General features: G+C 33.0%; 1 protein-coding gene across 1 annotated transcript in view; it reads right to left on the bottom strand.

Moving 5' to 3' along the window:
- The window catches only part of LOC143057235 (uncharacterized), a 63,942-nt gene that overhangs the window by 20,398 nt on the left and 23,469 nt on the right, over positions 1-20,075 (bottom strand). Inside the window, exons 13-21 of the mRNA XM_076230505.1 lie at positions 19,310-19,406; positions 18,467-18,625; positions 17,767-17,886; positions 16,796-16,933; positions 13,584-13,738; positions 8,445-8,651; positions 5,796-5,930; positions 1,926-2,096; positions 905-1,073 (exon numbers count right to left, since the gene is read on the bottom strand). Of these exons, the coding sequence (XP_076086620.1) occupies positions 905-1,073; positions 1,926-2,096; positions 5,796-5,930; positions 8,445-8,651; positions 13,584-13,738; positions 16,796-16,933; positions 17,767-17,886; positions 18,467-18,625; positions 19,310-19,406 (1,351 nt within the window). The remainder of the gene's footprint in view (positions 1-904; positions 1,074-1,925; positions 2,097-5,795; positions 5,931-8,444; positions 8,652-13,583; positions 13,739-16,795; positions 16,934-17,766; positions 17,887-18,466; positions 18,626-19,309; positions 19,407-20,075) is intronic.

Genomic DNA, 20,075 nt, shown 5'->3' with positions numbered 1-20,075 from the left:
GTTAATTGTTTTTGAATTACATCCCTTGCAATGCTTTTAAATTGTCATTATTGTCCATTGACCAGAAAAACCTAGTTTCCCCCCTTTTATGACCACAATTCTCCTTTTTTTAGCCCCTAATTCCAAAACATTTTGAGCCATAACCCCCCCCCCCCCCAAGTCATTAATAACCATCCCTTCATGGTATGGAAACTTGTGGTATAACTTCAGAGAGATTCATACACTTAAACACAAGTTATTGTTTGAAAAATACAAAAATGCTATTTTGGGCCCCCTTTATTGCCCCTTATTCCTAAATTATTGTGACCATAACCCCCAAAGCACTTACAACCTTCCTTTAGTGGTATTAAGCCTTCTAGTAAAAATTTATAGAGATCCATTCACTAAATCTAAAGTTAATTATTGTCCAGAAAACCTAGTTTTTCCCATTTTTATGCCTCTAATTTCGCCTTTTTTAGCCCCTTATTCCAAAACATTTTGAGCCATAACCCCCCAAAGTCATTACTAACCATACCTTTATGGTATGGAAACTTGTGGTATAATTTCGGAGAGATTCATACACATTCGATTTTTTTCGGTTGTATAATAAACTGTAAACACAGAGATATGTCTCGCCTATTTTTTTATTTGTTTTTGGATAATGCAAATGTTGAAATTAAAATAGAAATAACTGGGGTCAATACTCTATTCTTATTTGGCTGTATAATTGCAAATAGAGAACATGTGTACTAAGTTTAAAGATAATTGATCTTCAACTTCAGCAAAATCTACCTTGACCAAAAACTGAAGCTGGACAGACGGACAAACGAATGGTTGCACAGATGGAGAAACATAATGCCACTAGGTGGGAAATAAAAATTGTAAGAACTTTGTAGTTGCAATTTTTAAGTGAAATGGCTTTTACCTGAATAAAACACTTTTGACTTCTCCAAGTGCACATGTTACTTTTAGCAGACGTAGCAAAATCATCACCAGCTGTAGACATAATACTCATGGCTCTGGTGTCACCAACGATTACTTCGTCCCATTTTATAAGCCAATCTAAGTTCTTTAAAGCTTGTCGTAAATGATGTCTAAAAATCAAATAAATACAATAAATATATAGAAACAGAATACAATCAAATATTCAAACAGGTTTATACTCAAAACTATAGAAAAAGAATACTGTCAAGATATATCTGTTCCGCTTAACAGAAGTTCCTCTAGAAACTTTGATATAAACAATGTCATTATATCTGTTCCTGTAGGAACAAACATTCTATACCCTTTATTACTGTATAAATCTTTGTTCCAATGGAACTTATATTACAGAATGTATGGAACTTTTATTCCATGACAGATCCAGACAGAATTACTCAAACTATAGAAATGTGCTAAATTTTCAATTCTTTTATTTATAGATTTATAAAAATGCCAAATGTCTAACTGTAGTTCTGTCTGTGATTTAGAATCTATATTTATTTGTTTGCAGACACAAAATTCTTTAACTTAATAGCAGATGCCCAATAAAAGTAGCCATTCTTTAAGTTTGGATGAAATTTGGCCAGTGAATTAAAAGGGTAACATTAATTCTTAAAGATAAACAAAAGTGGGCAAAATGGACCAAAATAAATTAAAAACTACCAAACTTTCCATCTTTTTTTTTTAACAGTGTAATTGTAAAAACAATTATAGATTTAATTTTCTTGCATTTTCTAATACTAACAAGATCAGTTGAAAGAAAAAGAACTTATTTTTTAAAACAATGAAATTGAGAATGGAAATGGGGAATGTGTCAAAGAGACAACAATCCGACCAAAGAGCAGACAACAGCCGAAGGCCACCTATACGTCTTAAATGCAGCAAGAAACTCCTGCATCCGGAGGAGTGCTTCAGCTGGCCCCTAAACAAAAATGTATACTAGTTAACTTTTGAAATATTCTTACCTTTTTAATAACCATCTGATGAGGAACACTAAGATAACAATAAATATTATAAAACATAATATCGGAATGATCGTCACAACATATATTGACTGGTTACATTGTGCTCCTACTGATCCAGAGTTACATTTACAGGTATCTGGTCCCGAACACACACCATCTCCGCAGTCAAAACTGAAAAAAAAGACCATTACTGAATTTTATTTCATATTTTGTATTTATAATTACTGTGGTTTCATTATATTCGTTGGCTATCAGGTAAATTTTCGTTGATTTTCGTTGGAACTGAGGAATAAAATTGAGAAAGGAAATGGGGACTGTGTCAAAGCGACAACAACCCGACCATAGAGCAGACAACAGCCGAAGGCCACCAATGGGTCTTCAATGTAGCGAGAAACTGCCGTAAACCATGAATTTAAATGTTCAAGGAATGTACTCAATCTTTTCCAATTTAACCACCAATTTAAATATCCACGAATATCTAAGTTTTTCCTCCATCCATGAAAATTGGTACCCATGAAAATAAATGAATTCACAGTATGTTATAAAACAAGAATGTGTCCAAAGTACACGGATGCCCCACTCAATCATTTTCCATGTTCCATGGACCGTGAAATAGGGTAAAAATCTAATTTGGCATTAAAATTAGAAAGATCATATCATAGGGCACATGTATACTAAGTTTGAAGTTGATTGGACTTCAACTTCATCAAAAACTACCTTGACCAAAAACTTTAACCTGAAGCCAAAAACTTTAACCTGAAATTTGCACTATCATTTTCTATGTTCAGTGAACCGTAAAATTGGGGTCAAAACTCTAATTTGGCATTTAAATTAGGAAGATCATATCATAGGGCACATGTATACTAAGTTTCAAGTTGATTGGACTTCAACTTCATCAAAAACTACCTTGACCAAAAACTTTAACCTGAAGCGGGACAGACGGACGAACGAACGGACGAACGAACGAACAGACGGACGGACGAACGGACGCACAGACCAGAAAACATAATGCCCCTCTACTATCGTAGGTGGGGCATAAAAACTTAACAGTCTTTATTTATGTATGTGCCTGTCCGAAGTCAGGAGCCTGTAATTCAGTGGTTGTCGTTTGTTTATGTGTTACATATTTGTTTTTCGTTCATTTTTTTACATAAATAAGGCCATTAGTTTTCTCGTTTGAATTGTTTTACATTGTCTTATCGGGGCCTTTCATAGCGGACTATGCGGTTTGGGCTTTGCTCATTGTTGAAGGCTGTATGGTGACCTATAGTTGTTAATGACTGTGTCATTTTGGTCTGTTGTGGATAGTTGTCTCATTTGCAATCATACCACATCTTCTTTTTTATATTTGTAATAAGATGGTATACTAAATTACTAATGTATTGCAAAATAAGGGCCAAATAACTTATTATTTATACAAATAGAACAACTTTGTTGCATTTAGTTGGTGAATTTGAGTAAACCACACTTAAACAATTTATTTGATTCATTACCTATTCTCATTAATGCGGTATGATACTTGACCTCATCTTCAATAGTGAACTTGCAAGGGTTCACATAGTTATTATTTATATGTGTAAATTCCAATAGAATATTTCCAAAAAGTGGGGGGATTGACTTCCCCGACTCACTGCAATAATGAATGATCTTTGAATTATCAGAAATATATTATATACTATCAGATTATTCAATCCATCTTGTATGGGAAAGTATTTGTAAAGGTGTTGCCTGGTGTGCATTTCATTTATTTAAATGTACGTTTGATACATAGTGGTTTCGACACTCCCCTAGTACCGGTAATTAATCACTCTATCAATTAACCATATGTGTTGTTTGTTTTCAAGAAGCAATTTCATATTTTGAATGTGTAATATGTCTTTCAAATCATGTATCTATGACACATATTTCCTAGTTTTTATGGTAAATATAAAATCTACACATATACATTTTAATACTTATAGCAGACACTTATCTACAGCACTATTTTCAGAAGTTTGAAATTTGTGCCTTACATCTGGTAAGGCATATGAAGAAGTTCCTCTGATAGATATGCAGATGACATAGAAAATTGATAAAGATGTATGGCATTTCCTCATTTTTGTTTCAAAATTTCAATAGAGAGATGCTTCTCAGACCATACCAAAATTTGCCAGACATTTCAGATGGTAAGACAACTATTATAAGAATGTATTGATGTCTGCTACAGACTTATACCTAAAATCTACAGTTAATTCATGTAGTTAATATTAAGGCCAGGAATTTTTAATTTGTTGGTTTACAGATCCGCCGACCAGATTTTGCCGATTTGCAGAATAAAAATAAAATTGCCTTTTCATGATTTTTTATTCCCGCCGACCCTAACAAATACATTGTCCCTGAAAAATATATATAATATTCTTTTTTTATGAAATGAAACGCATTAAACACCAATAGAATACTGTTGTGAAAAAATAAAACTTCTAATTTACGTATCTAAATATAGACAAATCAATCATAACTGACCTTTGTCATGTCATTTGCACAAATAATTTTGCGGAACGAAACCTGTGTTTAAAACCCATTACACAATAAGTTTGTTTCCCGTATATGTCATCATTCCATAAGATGCATCATCTCATAGAAAAATGGAAATGAACTTGTCCAAACATGGAGACGTCAAGTTAAAGTACTTAATATAGACAAATCATTTAGAATTTTCTTGTGTCATTGATAACTAGAATGTGTCCATAGTACAAAATTAGAAAGATCATATCATAGGGCACTATCATTTTCTGTGTTTAGTGGACCGTGAAATTGGAAATAAATTCTCCAATTTGGCATTTAAATTAGAAAGATCATATCACAGGGAACATGTATACTAAGTTTCAAGTTGATTGGACTTCAACTTCATCAAATACTACCTGGACCAAAAACTTTAACCTGAAATTTGCACTATCATTTTCTATGTTCAGTGAACCGTGAAATTGGGGTCAAAACACTAATTTGGCAATAAAATTAGAAAGATCATATCATAGGGCACATGTGTACTGAGTTTCAAGTTGATTGGACTTCAACTTCATCAAAAACTACCTTGACTAAAAACTTTAACCTGAAACTCCCAATCTCATTTTCTATGTTCAATGGACTGTGAAATTAGGGTCAAAAGTCTAATTTGGCTTTAAAATTAGAAAGATCATATCATAAGCAGCAAGTGGACTAAGTTTCAAGTTGATTGGACTTCAGCTTCATCAAAACCTACCTGGACCAAAAACTTTAACCTGAAATTTGCACTATCATTTTCTATGTTCAGTGAACCGTGAAATTGGGGTCAAAACACTAATTTGGCAATAAAATTAGAAAGATCATATCATAGGGCACATGTGTACTGAGTTTCAAGTTGATTGGACTTCAACTTCATCAAAAACTACCTTGACTAAAAACTTTAACCTGAAACTCCCAATCTCATTTTCTATGTTCAATGGACTGTGAAATTGGGGTCAAAAGTCTAATTTGGCTTTAAAATTAGAAAGATCATATCATAAGCAACAAGTGGACTAAGTTTCAAGTTGATTGGACTTCAGCTTCATCAAAAACTACCTTGACCAAAAACTTTAACCTGAGCGGGACGAACGAACGGATGGATGAACGGAGCAACAGACCAGAAAACATAATGCCCCTCTAATATCGTAGATGGGGCATAAAAACAAGAAACTAGAAAAATTCATGAACCACATCAACAAACAACAACCTTTGAACATCTGATTCCTGACTTAGGACAGGTTCAAACAGCGGGTTTATGTGTTTTAATAGGTACCAACCTTCACCCTTACCTGAAGCAATGGTGTAACATCACAACATAGAAAGACTCACTAGTATGTATTTATAACTTACCCACAGATTGGTACTTCACACCTAGATCCAGTCCATCCATTTACACACACACATACTAATGGAATAAGACATTCTCCATTTACACAGTTACAGGTCATGTCCTGACATGTTAAGCCATAGTAACCTTCATTACACCTACAACACAGACATGAAAATACATATAACATTTGATCATGAACATGCTTCTGTCAAAGTTTGGTAGAAATCCAGGAAATTATTAAAATCTTAACGGAAGAGTGAATGTAATGTTAACTGGCAGAAAAATCCATTTATAAGTAAAATACAGATAAACAGGATTTTTTTTCCTTCAAAATTTACTTCTGGATAGTACTATCTTATGATCATAAACAAGCTTCTGTCCAAGTTTGGTAGGAATCCAGGATATTTTAAAAAGTTATAAAAATTGCAACATTTGTGGACACTGGCAACGACAGAATCATGCAGAGGAATCTGCCATGTGCAGAGTTTAAACTCGCAGCCTCAATGTTGTCAGGCTAGTCAGATATTTATAGATGGACTTCTTAGATTACTTGACCACCAAGGCCCTTGATAACATTTAAAATTATCAACAATTTTTACAGGGGATTTGTAATTATAGTTCTTTTTTTTTTTTTTTTAGTAAACTAAAGTTTTTATCGCAAATTCCCTGACTGCAGGTTCATCAAAGATATTTAGTGACTTTTGTATTAAGAAGTGCAGTTAAATGAGACATACCATTCAAAACACAGCAGGCTTCAGAGGGAAGATCTTGGTTTAGGGAGATATCTCTTTAGATCAGTTATGTGTTTGTATAAGTCAAGTTACATCAATGTATTTTAAGCATTTACATGAAACAGTTTGGAATTATCAAGTAAGGCCACACCAATTAAATTTCTTGTTCTACGGATTTTTGGACTCCAATATTTGGGGCGAGCGAGCGATTTGAAAATTTTAATAAAAAAATATTTAATTTGAAATTTTTTGAGGCGAAGCTTGAAAAGTAGAGGCGAGCGATTATAATTTTTTTTTGTAAACATAAAATAGTAGGTTTTGACAATATTAAAACTTGATTTATCACTTGTACTTTGACATTTCTTTAATTTCTGAAGTATTTTTCCCCTGTCCACCTAGAAATAATTAAATCTGGTATATGTATGTGTAACTGACAATGAGACAATTCTCAATCCAAGTCATAATCAGTTTTGGGGCAACCCCTTAATGTTATAAATATCCCTTTTACATGTTTTATGAGGGATCAATATAAATATAATATATTTGTTTGTACAAAAGGGCTCATATTTTCTCAAAGAACTATATATATCTATCTGGTATTAAATGGTCAAAACATGTCCAAGAATTTTTGTAATATTCCTGGACTTTAACCATGTTAACACATTTACTTTAACAGTTTAATATTATTCAAAATAAGTGGACCCCTCTTTTAGAAAAAGTTGTTTAACATATGATGTAACTTTCCTCTTTTTGAGTACAAAATTTTAAGTTTTCAAAGGTTTTGTATAGAAGAACTATACATATTATTGGTGTTTCTATTTTCTTTTATACATCAGTAAAATTACCCCTTGTCTGAGGGAGGGTTGTTCTCAACCTGATAATAACAAACACAGGTCAAAGTACGGCCTTTTACACAGGGCTTTGATACAGACCAAACAGCAAGCTAAAAGGGACCCCAAAATTATTAGCATACACAATTCGAACAGGAAAACCAACGATCTAATTTATATATCCGAACAGGAAAATACCAATGAACCACATCAACAAATGATAACTGCTGAACGACAGGCCCCTGAATCAATCAGGACAGGTGCATAAACATGCAGCGGCTATGGATAGTTTGTTTCGCAAGCATACAATATAATTGCAGTTGAAGGCAAATCCTTCAGAAGTTCTTTGTACTTTATTCTAACAACGAACATGTTTTGATAGGGAATATAAGTAAGGGGGAAAGAAACCAATTTTTTGTTCTTTACAGGTATTCCCGTTGTTACAAATTTACATCGGAGCACTTTCACTTTTGATAAATAGGTTTCATGCTAAAACAAATATTCTCACAGATATTTACACAGTGTGGTGGGGTGCTTTTATGTTTAAAATCGTTATATCAGTTACACTGATTTTAAAAACAAATGTTGATATCTTATTATAATATTTACAAAAAAAAAAACGGTGCGGGAAATGGACATGATTACATTTCCGGATGCGGGAAGCGGGAATATAAAAAAAATAAAAATATTCTGTTTTGAAAAAAATAGGTGCGGGCGGGTCCGTCGAACAAGGACTCAAATTGGTGTGGCCTAACCAAAAGCTTAAAATTCATTTTGAAAAATGACAATTTTTAGAGTTGTTTCCCTTAACCCTTTCCTTCATGGATTTTTTCTCTCAAATACTTGATACACGTAGGATTTAAAAAAAAAAAAAAAATCATCAGGTTTAAGGTGCAATGCATTGAAAAAACAAATATTTCATCAATGAAATTCCAGTCAAATATTCTCATGAATATCCTCTTTATACTAGATGCAAATTTTAAGTTTGATACAGATTTTTCGTTGGCGAGATGTTTCAACTGAGGCACTGAACAGATGTCAAAAGGCATCATTATGGAGTAAAGGATTCATCAAAGTCTACCTCCTGAACCATAGGAGTCATACTCACTCGCAAACATTAAAGCTGGCACAGTGACCAAACTCGTATAGTGTAATGTCAAAATCATCAGTTCCGTTTCCTCCACAACCTCCAGTACAATAAAAAGGGGCCACACTCTTTTCAATTATTTCTTCTGTAATTGCTGTTCCATTAAGTGATGGCAATTGCTCTAGTTTTAAAGACCATGTTCCAATTCTTCCTTCAGAGCCATTAAACCTACAAAGTAAGAGTTCATAAATAAGTAAATTTTTAATAAATTCTAGACATATAAGTGTATTTTAATTTCTAAAATCACAGACACTGCTAATGAACTTTTAATGTTACTTTAAAAAAAAAACTTTAAATAAATTGCTTATGTGTTACAACCTATACCAATCAAAACATCCACTTTGATATTATTCCAACATTTTTTTAAACCAAACATAAAATAAATCTAGAAATATGTGATTAAAGTTCAACAGATTAATATTCACTCACTTCTAATAAATAAACTGAGTAAATAAAGTTAAGCAACAGAAAAAGGAATGTGTCCACAGTACACGGATGCCCCACTTGCACTATCATTTTCTATGTTTAGTGGACTGTGAAATTGGGGTCAAAACTCTAATTTGGCATTAAAATTAAAAAGATAATATCATAGCTCACATGTGTACTAAGTTTCAAGTTGATTGGACTTTAACTTCATCAAAAACAAGTGAAACTGCGAGCTACTGCTCACTGATGATACCCCCGCCGCAAATGGATAATATTAATAGTGTAAAAATCAGACAAGTGTTCGGTAAACAGGAAGTTGTCGAGTGATGAATCTGAAAACGCATCACACGGTATGGCTGACATATATAAATGTTGATACCAAATTACAGAAAGGGTGGATGTGTAGTTCATGAGAAAAATGTGACGAAAGTTTCATGGGACGGACTGACTGACGGACGGACTGATGTACCGACGGACTGACAGACAGAGGTAAAACAGTATACCCCCCTTTTTTAAAGCGGGGGTATAACTACCTTGACCAAAAATTTTAACCTGAAGCAGGACAGACGAACAAACAGACCAGAAAACATAATGCCACTCTACTATCGTAGGTGTGGCATAAAATCAGCCCAATATCTGAAGGCGTTTTGAAAAAAAGTCCGTATAATGGTTTGTTGCGGAATGACGGAATTACGGAATATCGGAATTTGAGACAAGGGTAAAACTATATGGCACCAACAACTTCGTTGCGGGGCCATAAAAATAGACAAACAGACAAACAACAGTACACAAAACACAACGTAGAAAACTAAACACTGATCAACATGAACCCCACCAAAAATTGGGGTTGATCTCATGTGCTTTGGAAATGTAAACTTGGTGTAGTGTTTTAAAAATTAACAATCAAAGCATCCATGATGTAAGGGCTATTCCATTTAAACATAGCTCAACCCCAAGGAAGGCACCTGAAATTTCAAGGTACCCCCCATAGAAGTGATATTTTTCAAGTTCGGCAATGGTAGAGAAGTGTTTTTTTCTGTTCCACCACCACCAATAGAAGCAATTTTTTTCTTTATAATTTACTACCACCAACAGAAGCAAATTTAAAATTCTTAATTTTTTTTTTGTAAAGGCAAAATTGGAGGGTATCAAAATTAATTTAATTTTGAAATGAGGAAGTTTTTTTTTTACAACAATCACTGTCAGAAACCTTTTGCTGGGAATATCATGTTGTTTTGTTATATATACTGTATGTACCTATGTTTCTGGGATGTGGAATGGCATAATACACTGTCCGAATTGTGTGAAAGTCAAGGGTACAAGTTCACTATATTATTATTTTTTTCAGAGGAAAGGAAAAAGTTTCAAGATCCAATTTATGGGAAGAAGCAAAACATAAATTATTTTCAATTCTAACGACAGAATATTGCTGACATCTTAAACTACATTTTGTAAAATTATTTTGTCATTTTTTTTGTAAGGCAATACAAAGTATTCTGTTCAAATACTCCATGTATACCTGTATATTTTTGTTATCACTTGTTCAATGAATTTATGCAACTGTTTGCACATCATGATTGGATTTAATTAAGTTGTTTGTTAAAATCACATACCCCTGGTTGCAATCAGGGATGGATCAATGATTTGATGTTGGGGGCAATGGAAGGCTGATGGCTTCTAGGCCTAAAAATAGGGAAAATGGGCTAAAAAAGAAAAAAAATAGTGGCGGGGTGGGATCACACATTTGTAAAAAGAGATCCTGGTCCACCCCTGGCAAGCACACTGAGGTTTGATAATAAATATTCATAACTTGAACTTTTAATCAGTATTAAGGCAGTCTTTCAATATTAAAGAGATCTTAAAGTTATGCATCTTAAAATTTCTACTTGCACAGTTCACAATCATATAAAACTGAAGCAGCTGTGAATGTGTAAATTGAACTTTGACCTTGAAAATCAAAGAGATTGCTACGTATATTTGTGTTAAATAAAAAATCTTGGAATGTTGCAGGAAATTTATCAAAATTTGCATTTATTTTTTTGAAACCAAATTGCCTGTAGATTGCTACTAACATACTTAGTCTGAAATTATATGGTTGCTAGGTACTTTTGTGGTAATAACAGGTCTGAGAGCGTTGCAGGAAATTTACCAAAATTGGCATTTCACTTTTTAGCTCACCTTTCCTAAAGGCAACACAAGGAACTCTATAATATGACAATTATTTTCACTTCAGTATAATAATGGGTGTCCAACAAATATGAAGTAAATATTTTATTATTTATCATTTTGTTGCAACAAATGATACATGTAAGGCCAAATTTAAAAAAAAATGTTTGTTTGCAGTAGCCTGACCGAGCCGATTGAGAGCCTCCCGATTGTAAAATTTTTATTGAAAAAAATCGTAAATTTTTACGATTTCCGGATTTTTTTCGTTTCTTTTCCGTATCCTGTTGCCTTTTTCTCTTCTACTTCGATCCCGGTCGCAAATGCGCTTTGAACATAAACCTGAATTCCTGCGTATACACGAGGTTCAAAGCGGTAAACTGATTCAGATGTCAGATGTTTTGGTTTGGCTGAAATTGTCAAACAAACGCAAAAAAAAACACAAATGATTCTCTCACCACTCATAAAACAGCCCCCCTCCCAGAGAAGCATTTTTATTCAAGCTAACAATATCCATGTAGAGATGCATTTTTTATTAATACACACACCTTGATAGAAGCAATTTATTTCAGACAACAGCCAGGGATAGATTTTTTTTTTCTTTGCTGTCCATGGGTATGAGCTATGTTTAAATGGAATAGCCCTAAATTATCTTTCAGAAGTTTTCCTCTTTTTTTTTTATTCATTAGGGGGAAAAAATCTACCAGGTAAGTAAAAACAAACCCTGCATGCTTAGGCCTTTTGTAGTTTGTTTTTTTTGCAAATGAATTTGGAATGTATCCATTTGGACACAGATGATGTCCCCTTTGCACATCACTTTATAAAGGGACATAACTCTTGACTCAAGAACAGTAAATGTGACGCTACCCAAATTGGTACTTGATCCGAGTTCTGTGTAAGTTTTATAAGACTTGGTTGAGGAAAACTGAAGTTAGAGAATGGGAAAGAAAAAGTTAGCGATTTTCCCATTTTTAAAGGGCATAATTCTAGAGGGTAAAAGTGGTGCTTGCTGGATTCTAACTAGATCTGCATTTAGTGGTAATAAGCTTTGTGTTAAAATTTCATAACATTTGCTTGAAGCAAACTAGAGTTAGAGAATGGGAACCAATTTTGGGATGTACAGGCAAACAAATGGTAAAACTTTATACCCCTCTCCTATTGGCAGGAGTATAACAAAATTGATGTCTAGATCAGTCTGTGCTAAAAACTATTTGAAGCACTAGCCCTATGGGCTAGTAATAAAAAAAAATTACTAGCCCGAATTCATATGTACTGGACCGAATAAAATCTGTGCTAGGGGTGTTTAGGGGCATGCCCCCCCATGAAAATTTTGAAATATTAGATGTAAAATCCTGCATTCTGAGGTTACATTTTTGTATCTGAAAGTGAATATAACTTTTCAAAAATATAGAGTTTTTTCTCCATGTAATATAAAAAATTCTACTTTCCTTAAAAAAAAAAACTGTTGACAAGACTGTTTAAGACTCTTTTCTTTGAATTTAAGACATACATGTAAAATAAATATATACATGTAGATATAAACCCCTTGCCATCACATTTTGTTTAAATTAATTTCTCATTCAAATTTGACTTTGGAAGTTAAAGAGATCATCCTTTCTGATGCAGACCAAGAAAAGAAGAAAATCAATCAGTTAAAAAATTTTATTGTAATTTCTTCATAATTTTTCATATTATTTTTTCAATTTGCTGAACAACTCCTGTTCAAATACAAATACAGATACAAATTTGTCTCCTTTTCCCTGCTCCTTACAGTAGCTACAAAACATAACTAGATGATCCTAGATTCTCGTACTAGAGCCAGGGTCAGGAACGACCGTCCGTCCAATGAGTTTTAAATTCTCGGACCCGTTTATCCTCGTATTTTTTTTTAGTCTCCGTAACTTGGTCGGACTTGCGAGACGGCTTTTTTGGTGCATTTCATGGTCTTGCACTTTCCCACAGTGAAGCCATGTATATTAAACGATGTTTGTGACTAAAATTATGTGTACACTTTCGAAATGAAAACAAAACTGGTTCTACTTCTACATAAAATAAACGGTAACCAGTCACTGAAGTCGTCCTAATAACCAATCGTCTAAAATACACAAGATGTCAAGCGGGCAGTTACGAATTAATATTTTCCGAAGCAAAAATGTTCAATGTTTTTTTTATTTTCTGTTATGATTATATTTTATTCAATCTATGCAACATAAATTAATCAATAATTACCAAAATTTGACATTTTCAAAACACCAAAACTGGTTTACGGAATTTTTGCAAGGAAGAGAGTATCAGTTTATTAATATTGATGGCGTTGAGTGACATTCTACGTTAAGTTACGGTAATGTTTAAAAAAGTGCACACAGATATGCACTAGACCGGTCGGACTATCGGCAGTGTACGTTAACTAGTCCAAGCTTATTTAAACTAGACACGGGCTTCAGGCTACCGCTTAACGTCGCAGACTGCTAGATGTCAACAAAGGTGTTGATATTAACATGATACACTTACCGCCTTAAGTTTGTATATTTTGTGAAAGCTATGGTATAGTTAGCTACTTCCATCCCGTATATCATATCCATTGGACGTTTAGCCTGCATGCTATATTCTCTCTGTGAGGTTGCTGTATCACTGTCCATAAATATCATTCTGGTGAACATGGCTGTCTGTAAAGGTATATAAATATGTCATTTGTTGCTGTATATCATCCCCCCTTTTTTGGTTCATTGTTTTGTATAAATCAATCAGGCTGTTAGTTTTCTTGTTTAAACTTTTTCACATGTTATTTCAGGTCATTTTATAGCTTACTATGAGGTATGAGTTTTGCTCAATATTGAAGTCTGTGTGGTGACTTATAGGTGTCATTTGGTCTCTGGTGGAGTCTTCTCACTAAAAATCATACCACATCTTCTTATTTTATAAATAGAAATTTCAGTCAACAACAAGCTCCCCAGCCAACAGCCTAGGATTGTAACATTAGTGTCTACCCTGTGAGAATCAGGCCAAAAAAAATAACACATGTGTTTCTGCTAACATGCTGAATAAAATAGGGTAGGTAGGTAGGCAATTTCATTTTGTTCTACAATATTTTTTTTGCTGATTACTACTAGGGAATCAGTCTGGACTTAAACAGTGATTGTTCCAAAAGGCATAAAAAGTGTTAGGTAAGGCATTTAAAACTAAGGTAGGTAGAGTTAGCGGAAACACATGTATAATTTGTTTTGGCTAGACTGAAATGGATCGATTCTGAATTGAAAATTAACTTGTATTTTTATTCTGATTTATAAGGCCATAAAAAAAGAATATACTTGGTTGTTTGTCCCTACCTTACCCAGAAAATAGCTGCTTACTCAAAATCTGTTTTTGTCCTGCGAAATATTTTTGGAAATCAGATTATATAGGCATGACGACAAAAAAATATCCTGATACTTAAAAAAAAAAAGAAAAGAAAATTCCTACCTACTTTCCCACTGTCTCTACTTTTAGGTAGGGATTAGGCAAACCAAAATATTTTTAAGTGTGGCCCAATTATGTTCTTAACATCCATGACATTTAATAAAAAAAAAGTATTCTTAAATCCCTACATGTATTATCTAAAAATTCAGTAATAATTGTGAGGTCTTTATAACTGCAAATAATGACACTGAGTGAATATTGCAATAATAAGAACACACATTCTGATATCAGGACACATATATATAGAATAATACATGGCAAAATCCGTATCGCATGCTGTATCACCACGAGAAACCAATATCAGTCCCGAGGGCCGAATGTATTATTCTGTTTATCATATATTCTAATAGAATCAGATTCATGGGATATAGTCTGAAATTATAAGCTAGAAAAGAACATTATGATTTTCTTGTATTTTTCCAGCTGACTTTATTTTTATTGACTTCTGTATTTGCTTAATATCCACATCGTAATGTCCTCTTTAACCTATTACATTTTCAATATACGTTTAAAACCATACATATGTATTAAAATGCATCCTCTAACAATACTGTCCTATTATTTCAACTAAAATTAATATTTTTCAAAAATGTAGAAATGTTTAAAGTTTTATTGTTTATTTGACGATGATATTATTCATAATCATTTTAATGTTAATTTTAATTTTTTGACGAGGTGAACGAACAGCAAGAAAAATATTCCTTGAAAAGTTTGCTATCTATTCTAACAGTCTGCACAGTTAGCCACTAGTCCGATGCCCCAGACTAGTAAAATTTCATTCGGACTAGTAAGTTTTTGCAAAACTTTGTTTGGTCAATTAAGAAAAATGTCAGAATATTGGTCTTCGGACTAGTAGTTGAAAAAGTTTTTGGTGCAGACTGTTCTAACCAAATAAAAATAAAATTTGCATTTGTGTTTAATCCATCAGGTAATGAAAATTCACGAAAATTATGACCAAACAAAAAATAAAACTTCAGATATTTCTACATCTTATTGTGTCTTTTATATATCTATAATACTAAAATTACGAGGTCCAATTTGTCAGCCGTCATCACGTAAAAACGACGAATCAAAGAATTCAACTTTATATATAACTAATATAGTACAAAGGTGTAGATTAAAAATTACACCACTCCAGGCCCTTTTGTTTTCCACGTAGTTAATATCGCCAATAATTAGGAAGTTCCGGGTCGAGTCCGATACCGATACCAATAGAATAATCACCTGTTACCTATTACCTTATCTGTACGTTCCGCATCTGACAGGCGCACCACCAAACGGTGTATTCAGGATTAATATGCTATATAAACGGGTCATAATCACAGGGTTGACACTACTAAATTGTCAAATTGTTACCTATTGTAGTATTTTAATCTGTAAGACTTTCTAAGATAACAATACGAATAAAAATCTGGACTAAAAATAAGTTTCAATTTGTCAGCGGGCATGACGTAAAACAGCGAATCAAAGAATTCAACTTTATTTATAACTTATATAGGACAATGCTGTTGATTAAAAAATACTCCATTCCAGGACCTTTTGTTTTCCAAATATTTAACATTACCAATAATTGATAAGTTCCAGTTCGACGGGTTCAAACAGAAAGATTTAAAAGCAGAGAAAATTGTGTATCTTATAATCGGCATGACTTTATCAGATGACAGTACTAATACTAAGATAAGGCTTGCGCATAGTTATATACTTTAATTCAGTCACGGACCCGCGATATCACGGGTGTGTTCTAGTATATATATATATATATATATATATATATATATATAAAAGTCCCTCATAAAGTTACTGGGAAATAATTTTTGGAAAAATATCGATTTAAGTTGAAATGATAGGACGTTTGTTTTAGTGGGAACTCATTTTTTTCCTATGCAAGGATTGCAAATAGAGCAACTGGACGTCATAGGTCAAACGATGACGTCATTCGAATTATGACGTAACGCTAGGTATGCAATACGGGGTATGCGATACGGGTTTAGCCATGCGATACGGGGTATGCGATACAGGGTAGGTGATACAGACTGGAAAAAAGAGCCTTTATTAGATATACAAAAAAGCTGTATTTTGTACTAAATATATGATAAATGTGAATATTGCACTGATAAGAACATGCATTCTGATATCGGAACACATATATATGTGCTTTAAGCTTTTAATGAAGTCACAATAGTTAATCTCGTATTTTTGCACAGTCTTCAAAATTCAAAAAAAAAAGGCACACAATAATTTCTGAATTAACAGTATACAATACTCACAGTGGGTGGAAAAGCATTAACATGTTCTGGCCAGGAGAAAGGATGTGGATTAACATTCACAATGACTCCAATATATCCTGGTCTGTCACCATTTTCATTTAGTTGTAGTTCACCTGTTAAACTCTTTTCCATATGAATCTACAAAATTAAGAAAAAAACCTGTAACATTTCAAAAGTAAATCACAAAAATATTGAACACAGGAAAATTCAAAACGAAAAGATCATAATCAAAATCTCAAACACATCAAACGAAAACTGTCCTATTCCTAACTTGGTACAGGCATTTTCTTATGCAGAAAAAGATGAATATAACCTGGTTTTAAAACCATTCAACACTAGAATAAGGTGATTTAACAATCACAGATACTCTCTTCTGCTGTATAATTATTAAAACATTAAATGCCCACTGTAAAAATTAAACCTACATGCAATATATGTACATTGTCGGAAAATATAAAATATATTTGTATGAGCTCTAGAAACAGGACGAAAAAAGTGAGTTGGCTGATAATGACATTTTCTCCTGTTTGGCAGAGAGTACAAATGAATTTTATAATGTAACGATATTGTTTTTATCCTGAAATTTATATCAAACACTTATTCCTTCAAGGCGAGACAAAAATCAGGCAAGTATTGTACCTGAAAGAACACTAACTAGGACATTTTCCATAAATTTAGTATTTCCAATGGACATAACTCTTTTTAAAAAAGTTGATTGTCCATCATTATAGAATTTGTAAGAGATATTGCCGAAATAAACGTATAGTATAAGTTTTATAAAAATCTGGCAAGACTTGTACCCATCAGAGATCTATTAGAACCTGATGGACACACAGACAGACAAAAACCCAGAATTTCCATGTTCCCTGCAACAAGTTACACGGTGGATATAAAAAAGATCATCAATATCTCCAATAAGGAAGATCATGTTCTAGCTAAAAGCCATCGGATTCTAAAAATACTATTCTTACATTTCTGATTTCATCTGTAAGTCTTGGTCCTGTTATAGTCATTGATTCATTAATTAATTTCGACATGGCCATCCCAAACATTCGGACAGCATCATAAGCCAGGGAATATTCAGCGAGAATCTGAAATAAAAATGAACAAAATTAGAGATAGAAGTATCTTTTTTAAGGGTAATTCCAGGAATAAATGTAAATATGGATGAAACACTGCATGATATTTTTTATGCTGGTAATAGATGGAAGAAAATATAACTCTTGTGACAAATGAAAACAGAAATAATAGGTTGTTAACTTGTTAGGTATAAGAAAGTTTTGTCTAATCTCCCATTGATTTTTTTTTAATAGCCAAAGTCCTCTTAATTTGGAGAAATGTTTCTAGCTGCCTTAGTGGAGTTTCTCTTCTTCCAAAGAATCATCTTTGGATTTTTCAAAGCACCACAATTCAATATTTCAATACCGGTCTTTTCTGTGGAAAGACCTATTGTATTTCTTCTGATTAATATTATCATTATTACTATTTTTTTTTTTTTTTTTTTTTATAAATTTCGAAAATCGTCTAGTTGTGTATAGTCTGCACCCCTTGTACAAACTACATATTTAAAGAAAAAAGTGCAGACTATACACGCCACAAATACGGTAGTTGAATAACAGATATTATTTGGTTTTACTGTGATACAATTTCTTGATCTTATATAAAACTTACTTCAGTGAAAGGTAGTTTAGGTACAGTTCCAAGGTAATCTTTCCTGAAGGCATGACGATGTTTTTCTATCAGGCCTTTCCATACAGGTGTCTCCATGGTCATATCATACCCCACAATCCAACAGTGGCCACCGACCCAACCTTGTGAACAGGTTATGTTCTAAATATAGAAATGTAAATAAATTTTATTATCTGGATTTTCAGTAGATTTTTTAAAAAATAAATGTACAAAATGAGGCTAATGTTTTAAATTGTAAGACGATAAACTTCAATCAGCACCCTGTTGCTCAAATAGTGATTTAGTGGCTACCAATCTTCATGCTTAATTTCAACATGCTTAACTACAATTCCAATGGTCCAGGCTTAAAAAATTGCTTTCAGGCTTGTAAAATACTTCTCTACAAGCTTAGTCAAATAACAAAATCCAATCTAAAATTTTGTAAACTTGAGCTTCGGGCCTGTGGATTGAAAAGTTTATCGTGAAGACTGGGTTACAGTTTTCCGCCCAAATCTCAAAATTATCACAAAGAATGCACTATATCTAATTGGGTTGCATTGAGTTGAAAGGTATTTTATTTTATAACCCCAAAGAATAAATTCCTATTAATTATATCATAAAATGTTTTATAAGAATATATGTCTTAAATAAACACCAACTATTAATTTGCCTTTCAACCAAACCCATTTAATTAATTCTGGAAAAAGCCCTTTTGCAAAAGTACTTACCCCCATACATGTTGGACCTCGGTTAGCCCAAGGAAAGGCCCATTCAAACAGACCCAACATGTTCCACTGCCAGCCATCTATACCACCCATTAAAAAGACCTTTTGTAAAAGTACTTACCCCCATACATGTTGGACCTTGGTTAGCCCAAGGAAAGGCCCATCCAAACAGACCCAACATGTTCCACTGCCAGCCATCAATACCACCCATTCCTTTACTGTAATATAAATAATCAGATTGTTTTTTCCATAAATTATTTACAAAATAAATAAAAGAAAGTTGTATTTGACCACTTTAATTGACTAATTTTGTAATGCACATAATTTTGGAACAGCACCAAAACATCAGTGAATAAAACCCAAGTGATGGTAAAATTCATGTTCCAGGATTGGTATATTCCAATCAATGCATGTGTTTATAAACTATATTTCACTGGCAATTAGTTATTAGTACCTGTTCCTCTGAGTTTGCGTCAAATAATGCAAGCATAAGTCAATCAAACTACAAGTCAGTTGTCCTTTCTGAGCTCCCAATTCTAAGGATTTAGTCTTGACCCTCAAATAAGTCGGACAAAATTTTGGCATTTTGCAAATTATACGTCAATAAGGAGTTGAGGTGTTGTTTCAAATATTCTAAAGGAATTTAAGCAGAGAAATAAAGATTAATATTCAATTAAACAAATGTAATAAAACTTAAATATAAGAAACAAGAAGTTTTGCCAGACACTGTCTCTATATCATAATCAGTTGGATTTACTACTAGGTACAATCAGTAACAAAAAATTTAAAAAGTTTAATAGAGGGCCAGCATCAATTTTTTGTGAGGACTGTTATCTTATGGCAATATTGAATAACTGAATTAGGCCTAAAAAAAAAAGATATGTGTT

Source organism: Mytilus galloprovincialis, chromosome 13 (assembly GCF_965363235.1).
Source record: "Mytilus galloprovincialis chromosome 13, xbMytGall1.hap1.1, whole genome shotgun sequence".
Classification (NCBI taxonomy): Eukaryota; Metazoa; Mollusca; class Bivalvia; order Mytilida; family Mytilidae; genus Mytilus; species Mytilus galloprovincialis.
This window is presented reverse-complemented; position numbering and strand designations above follow the sequence as displayed.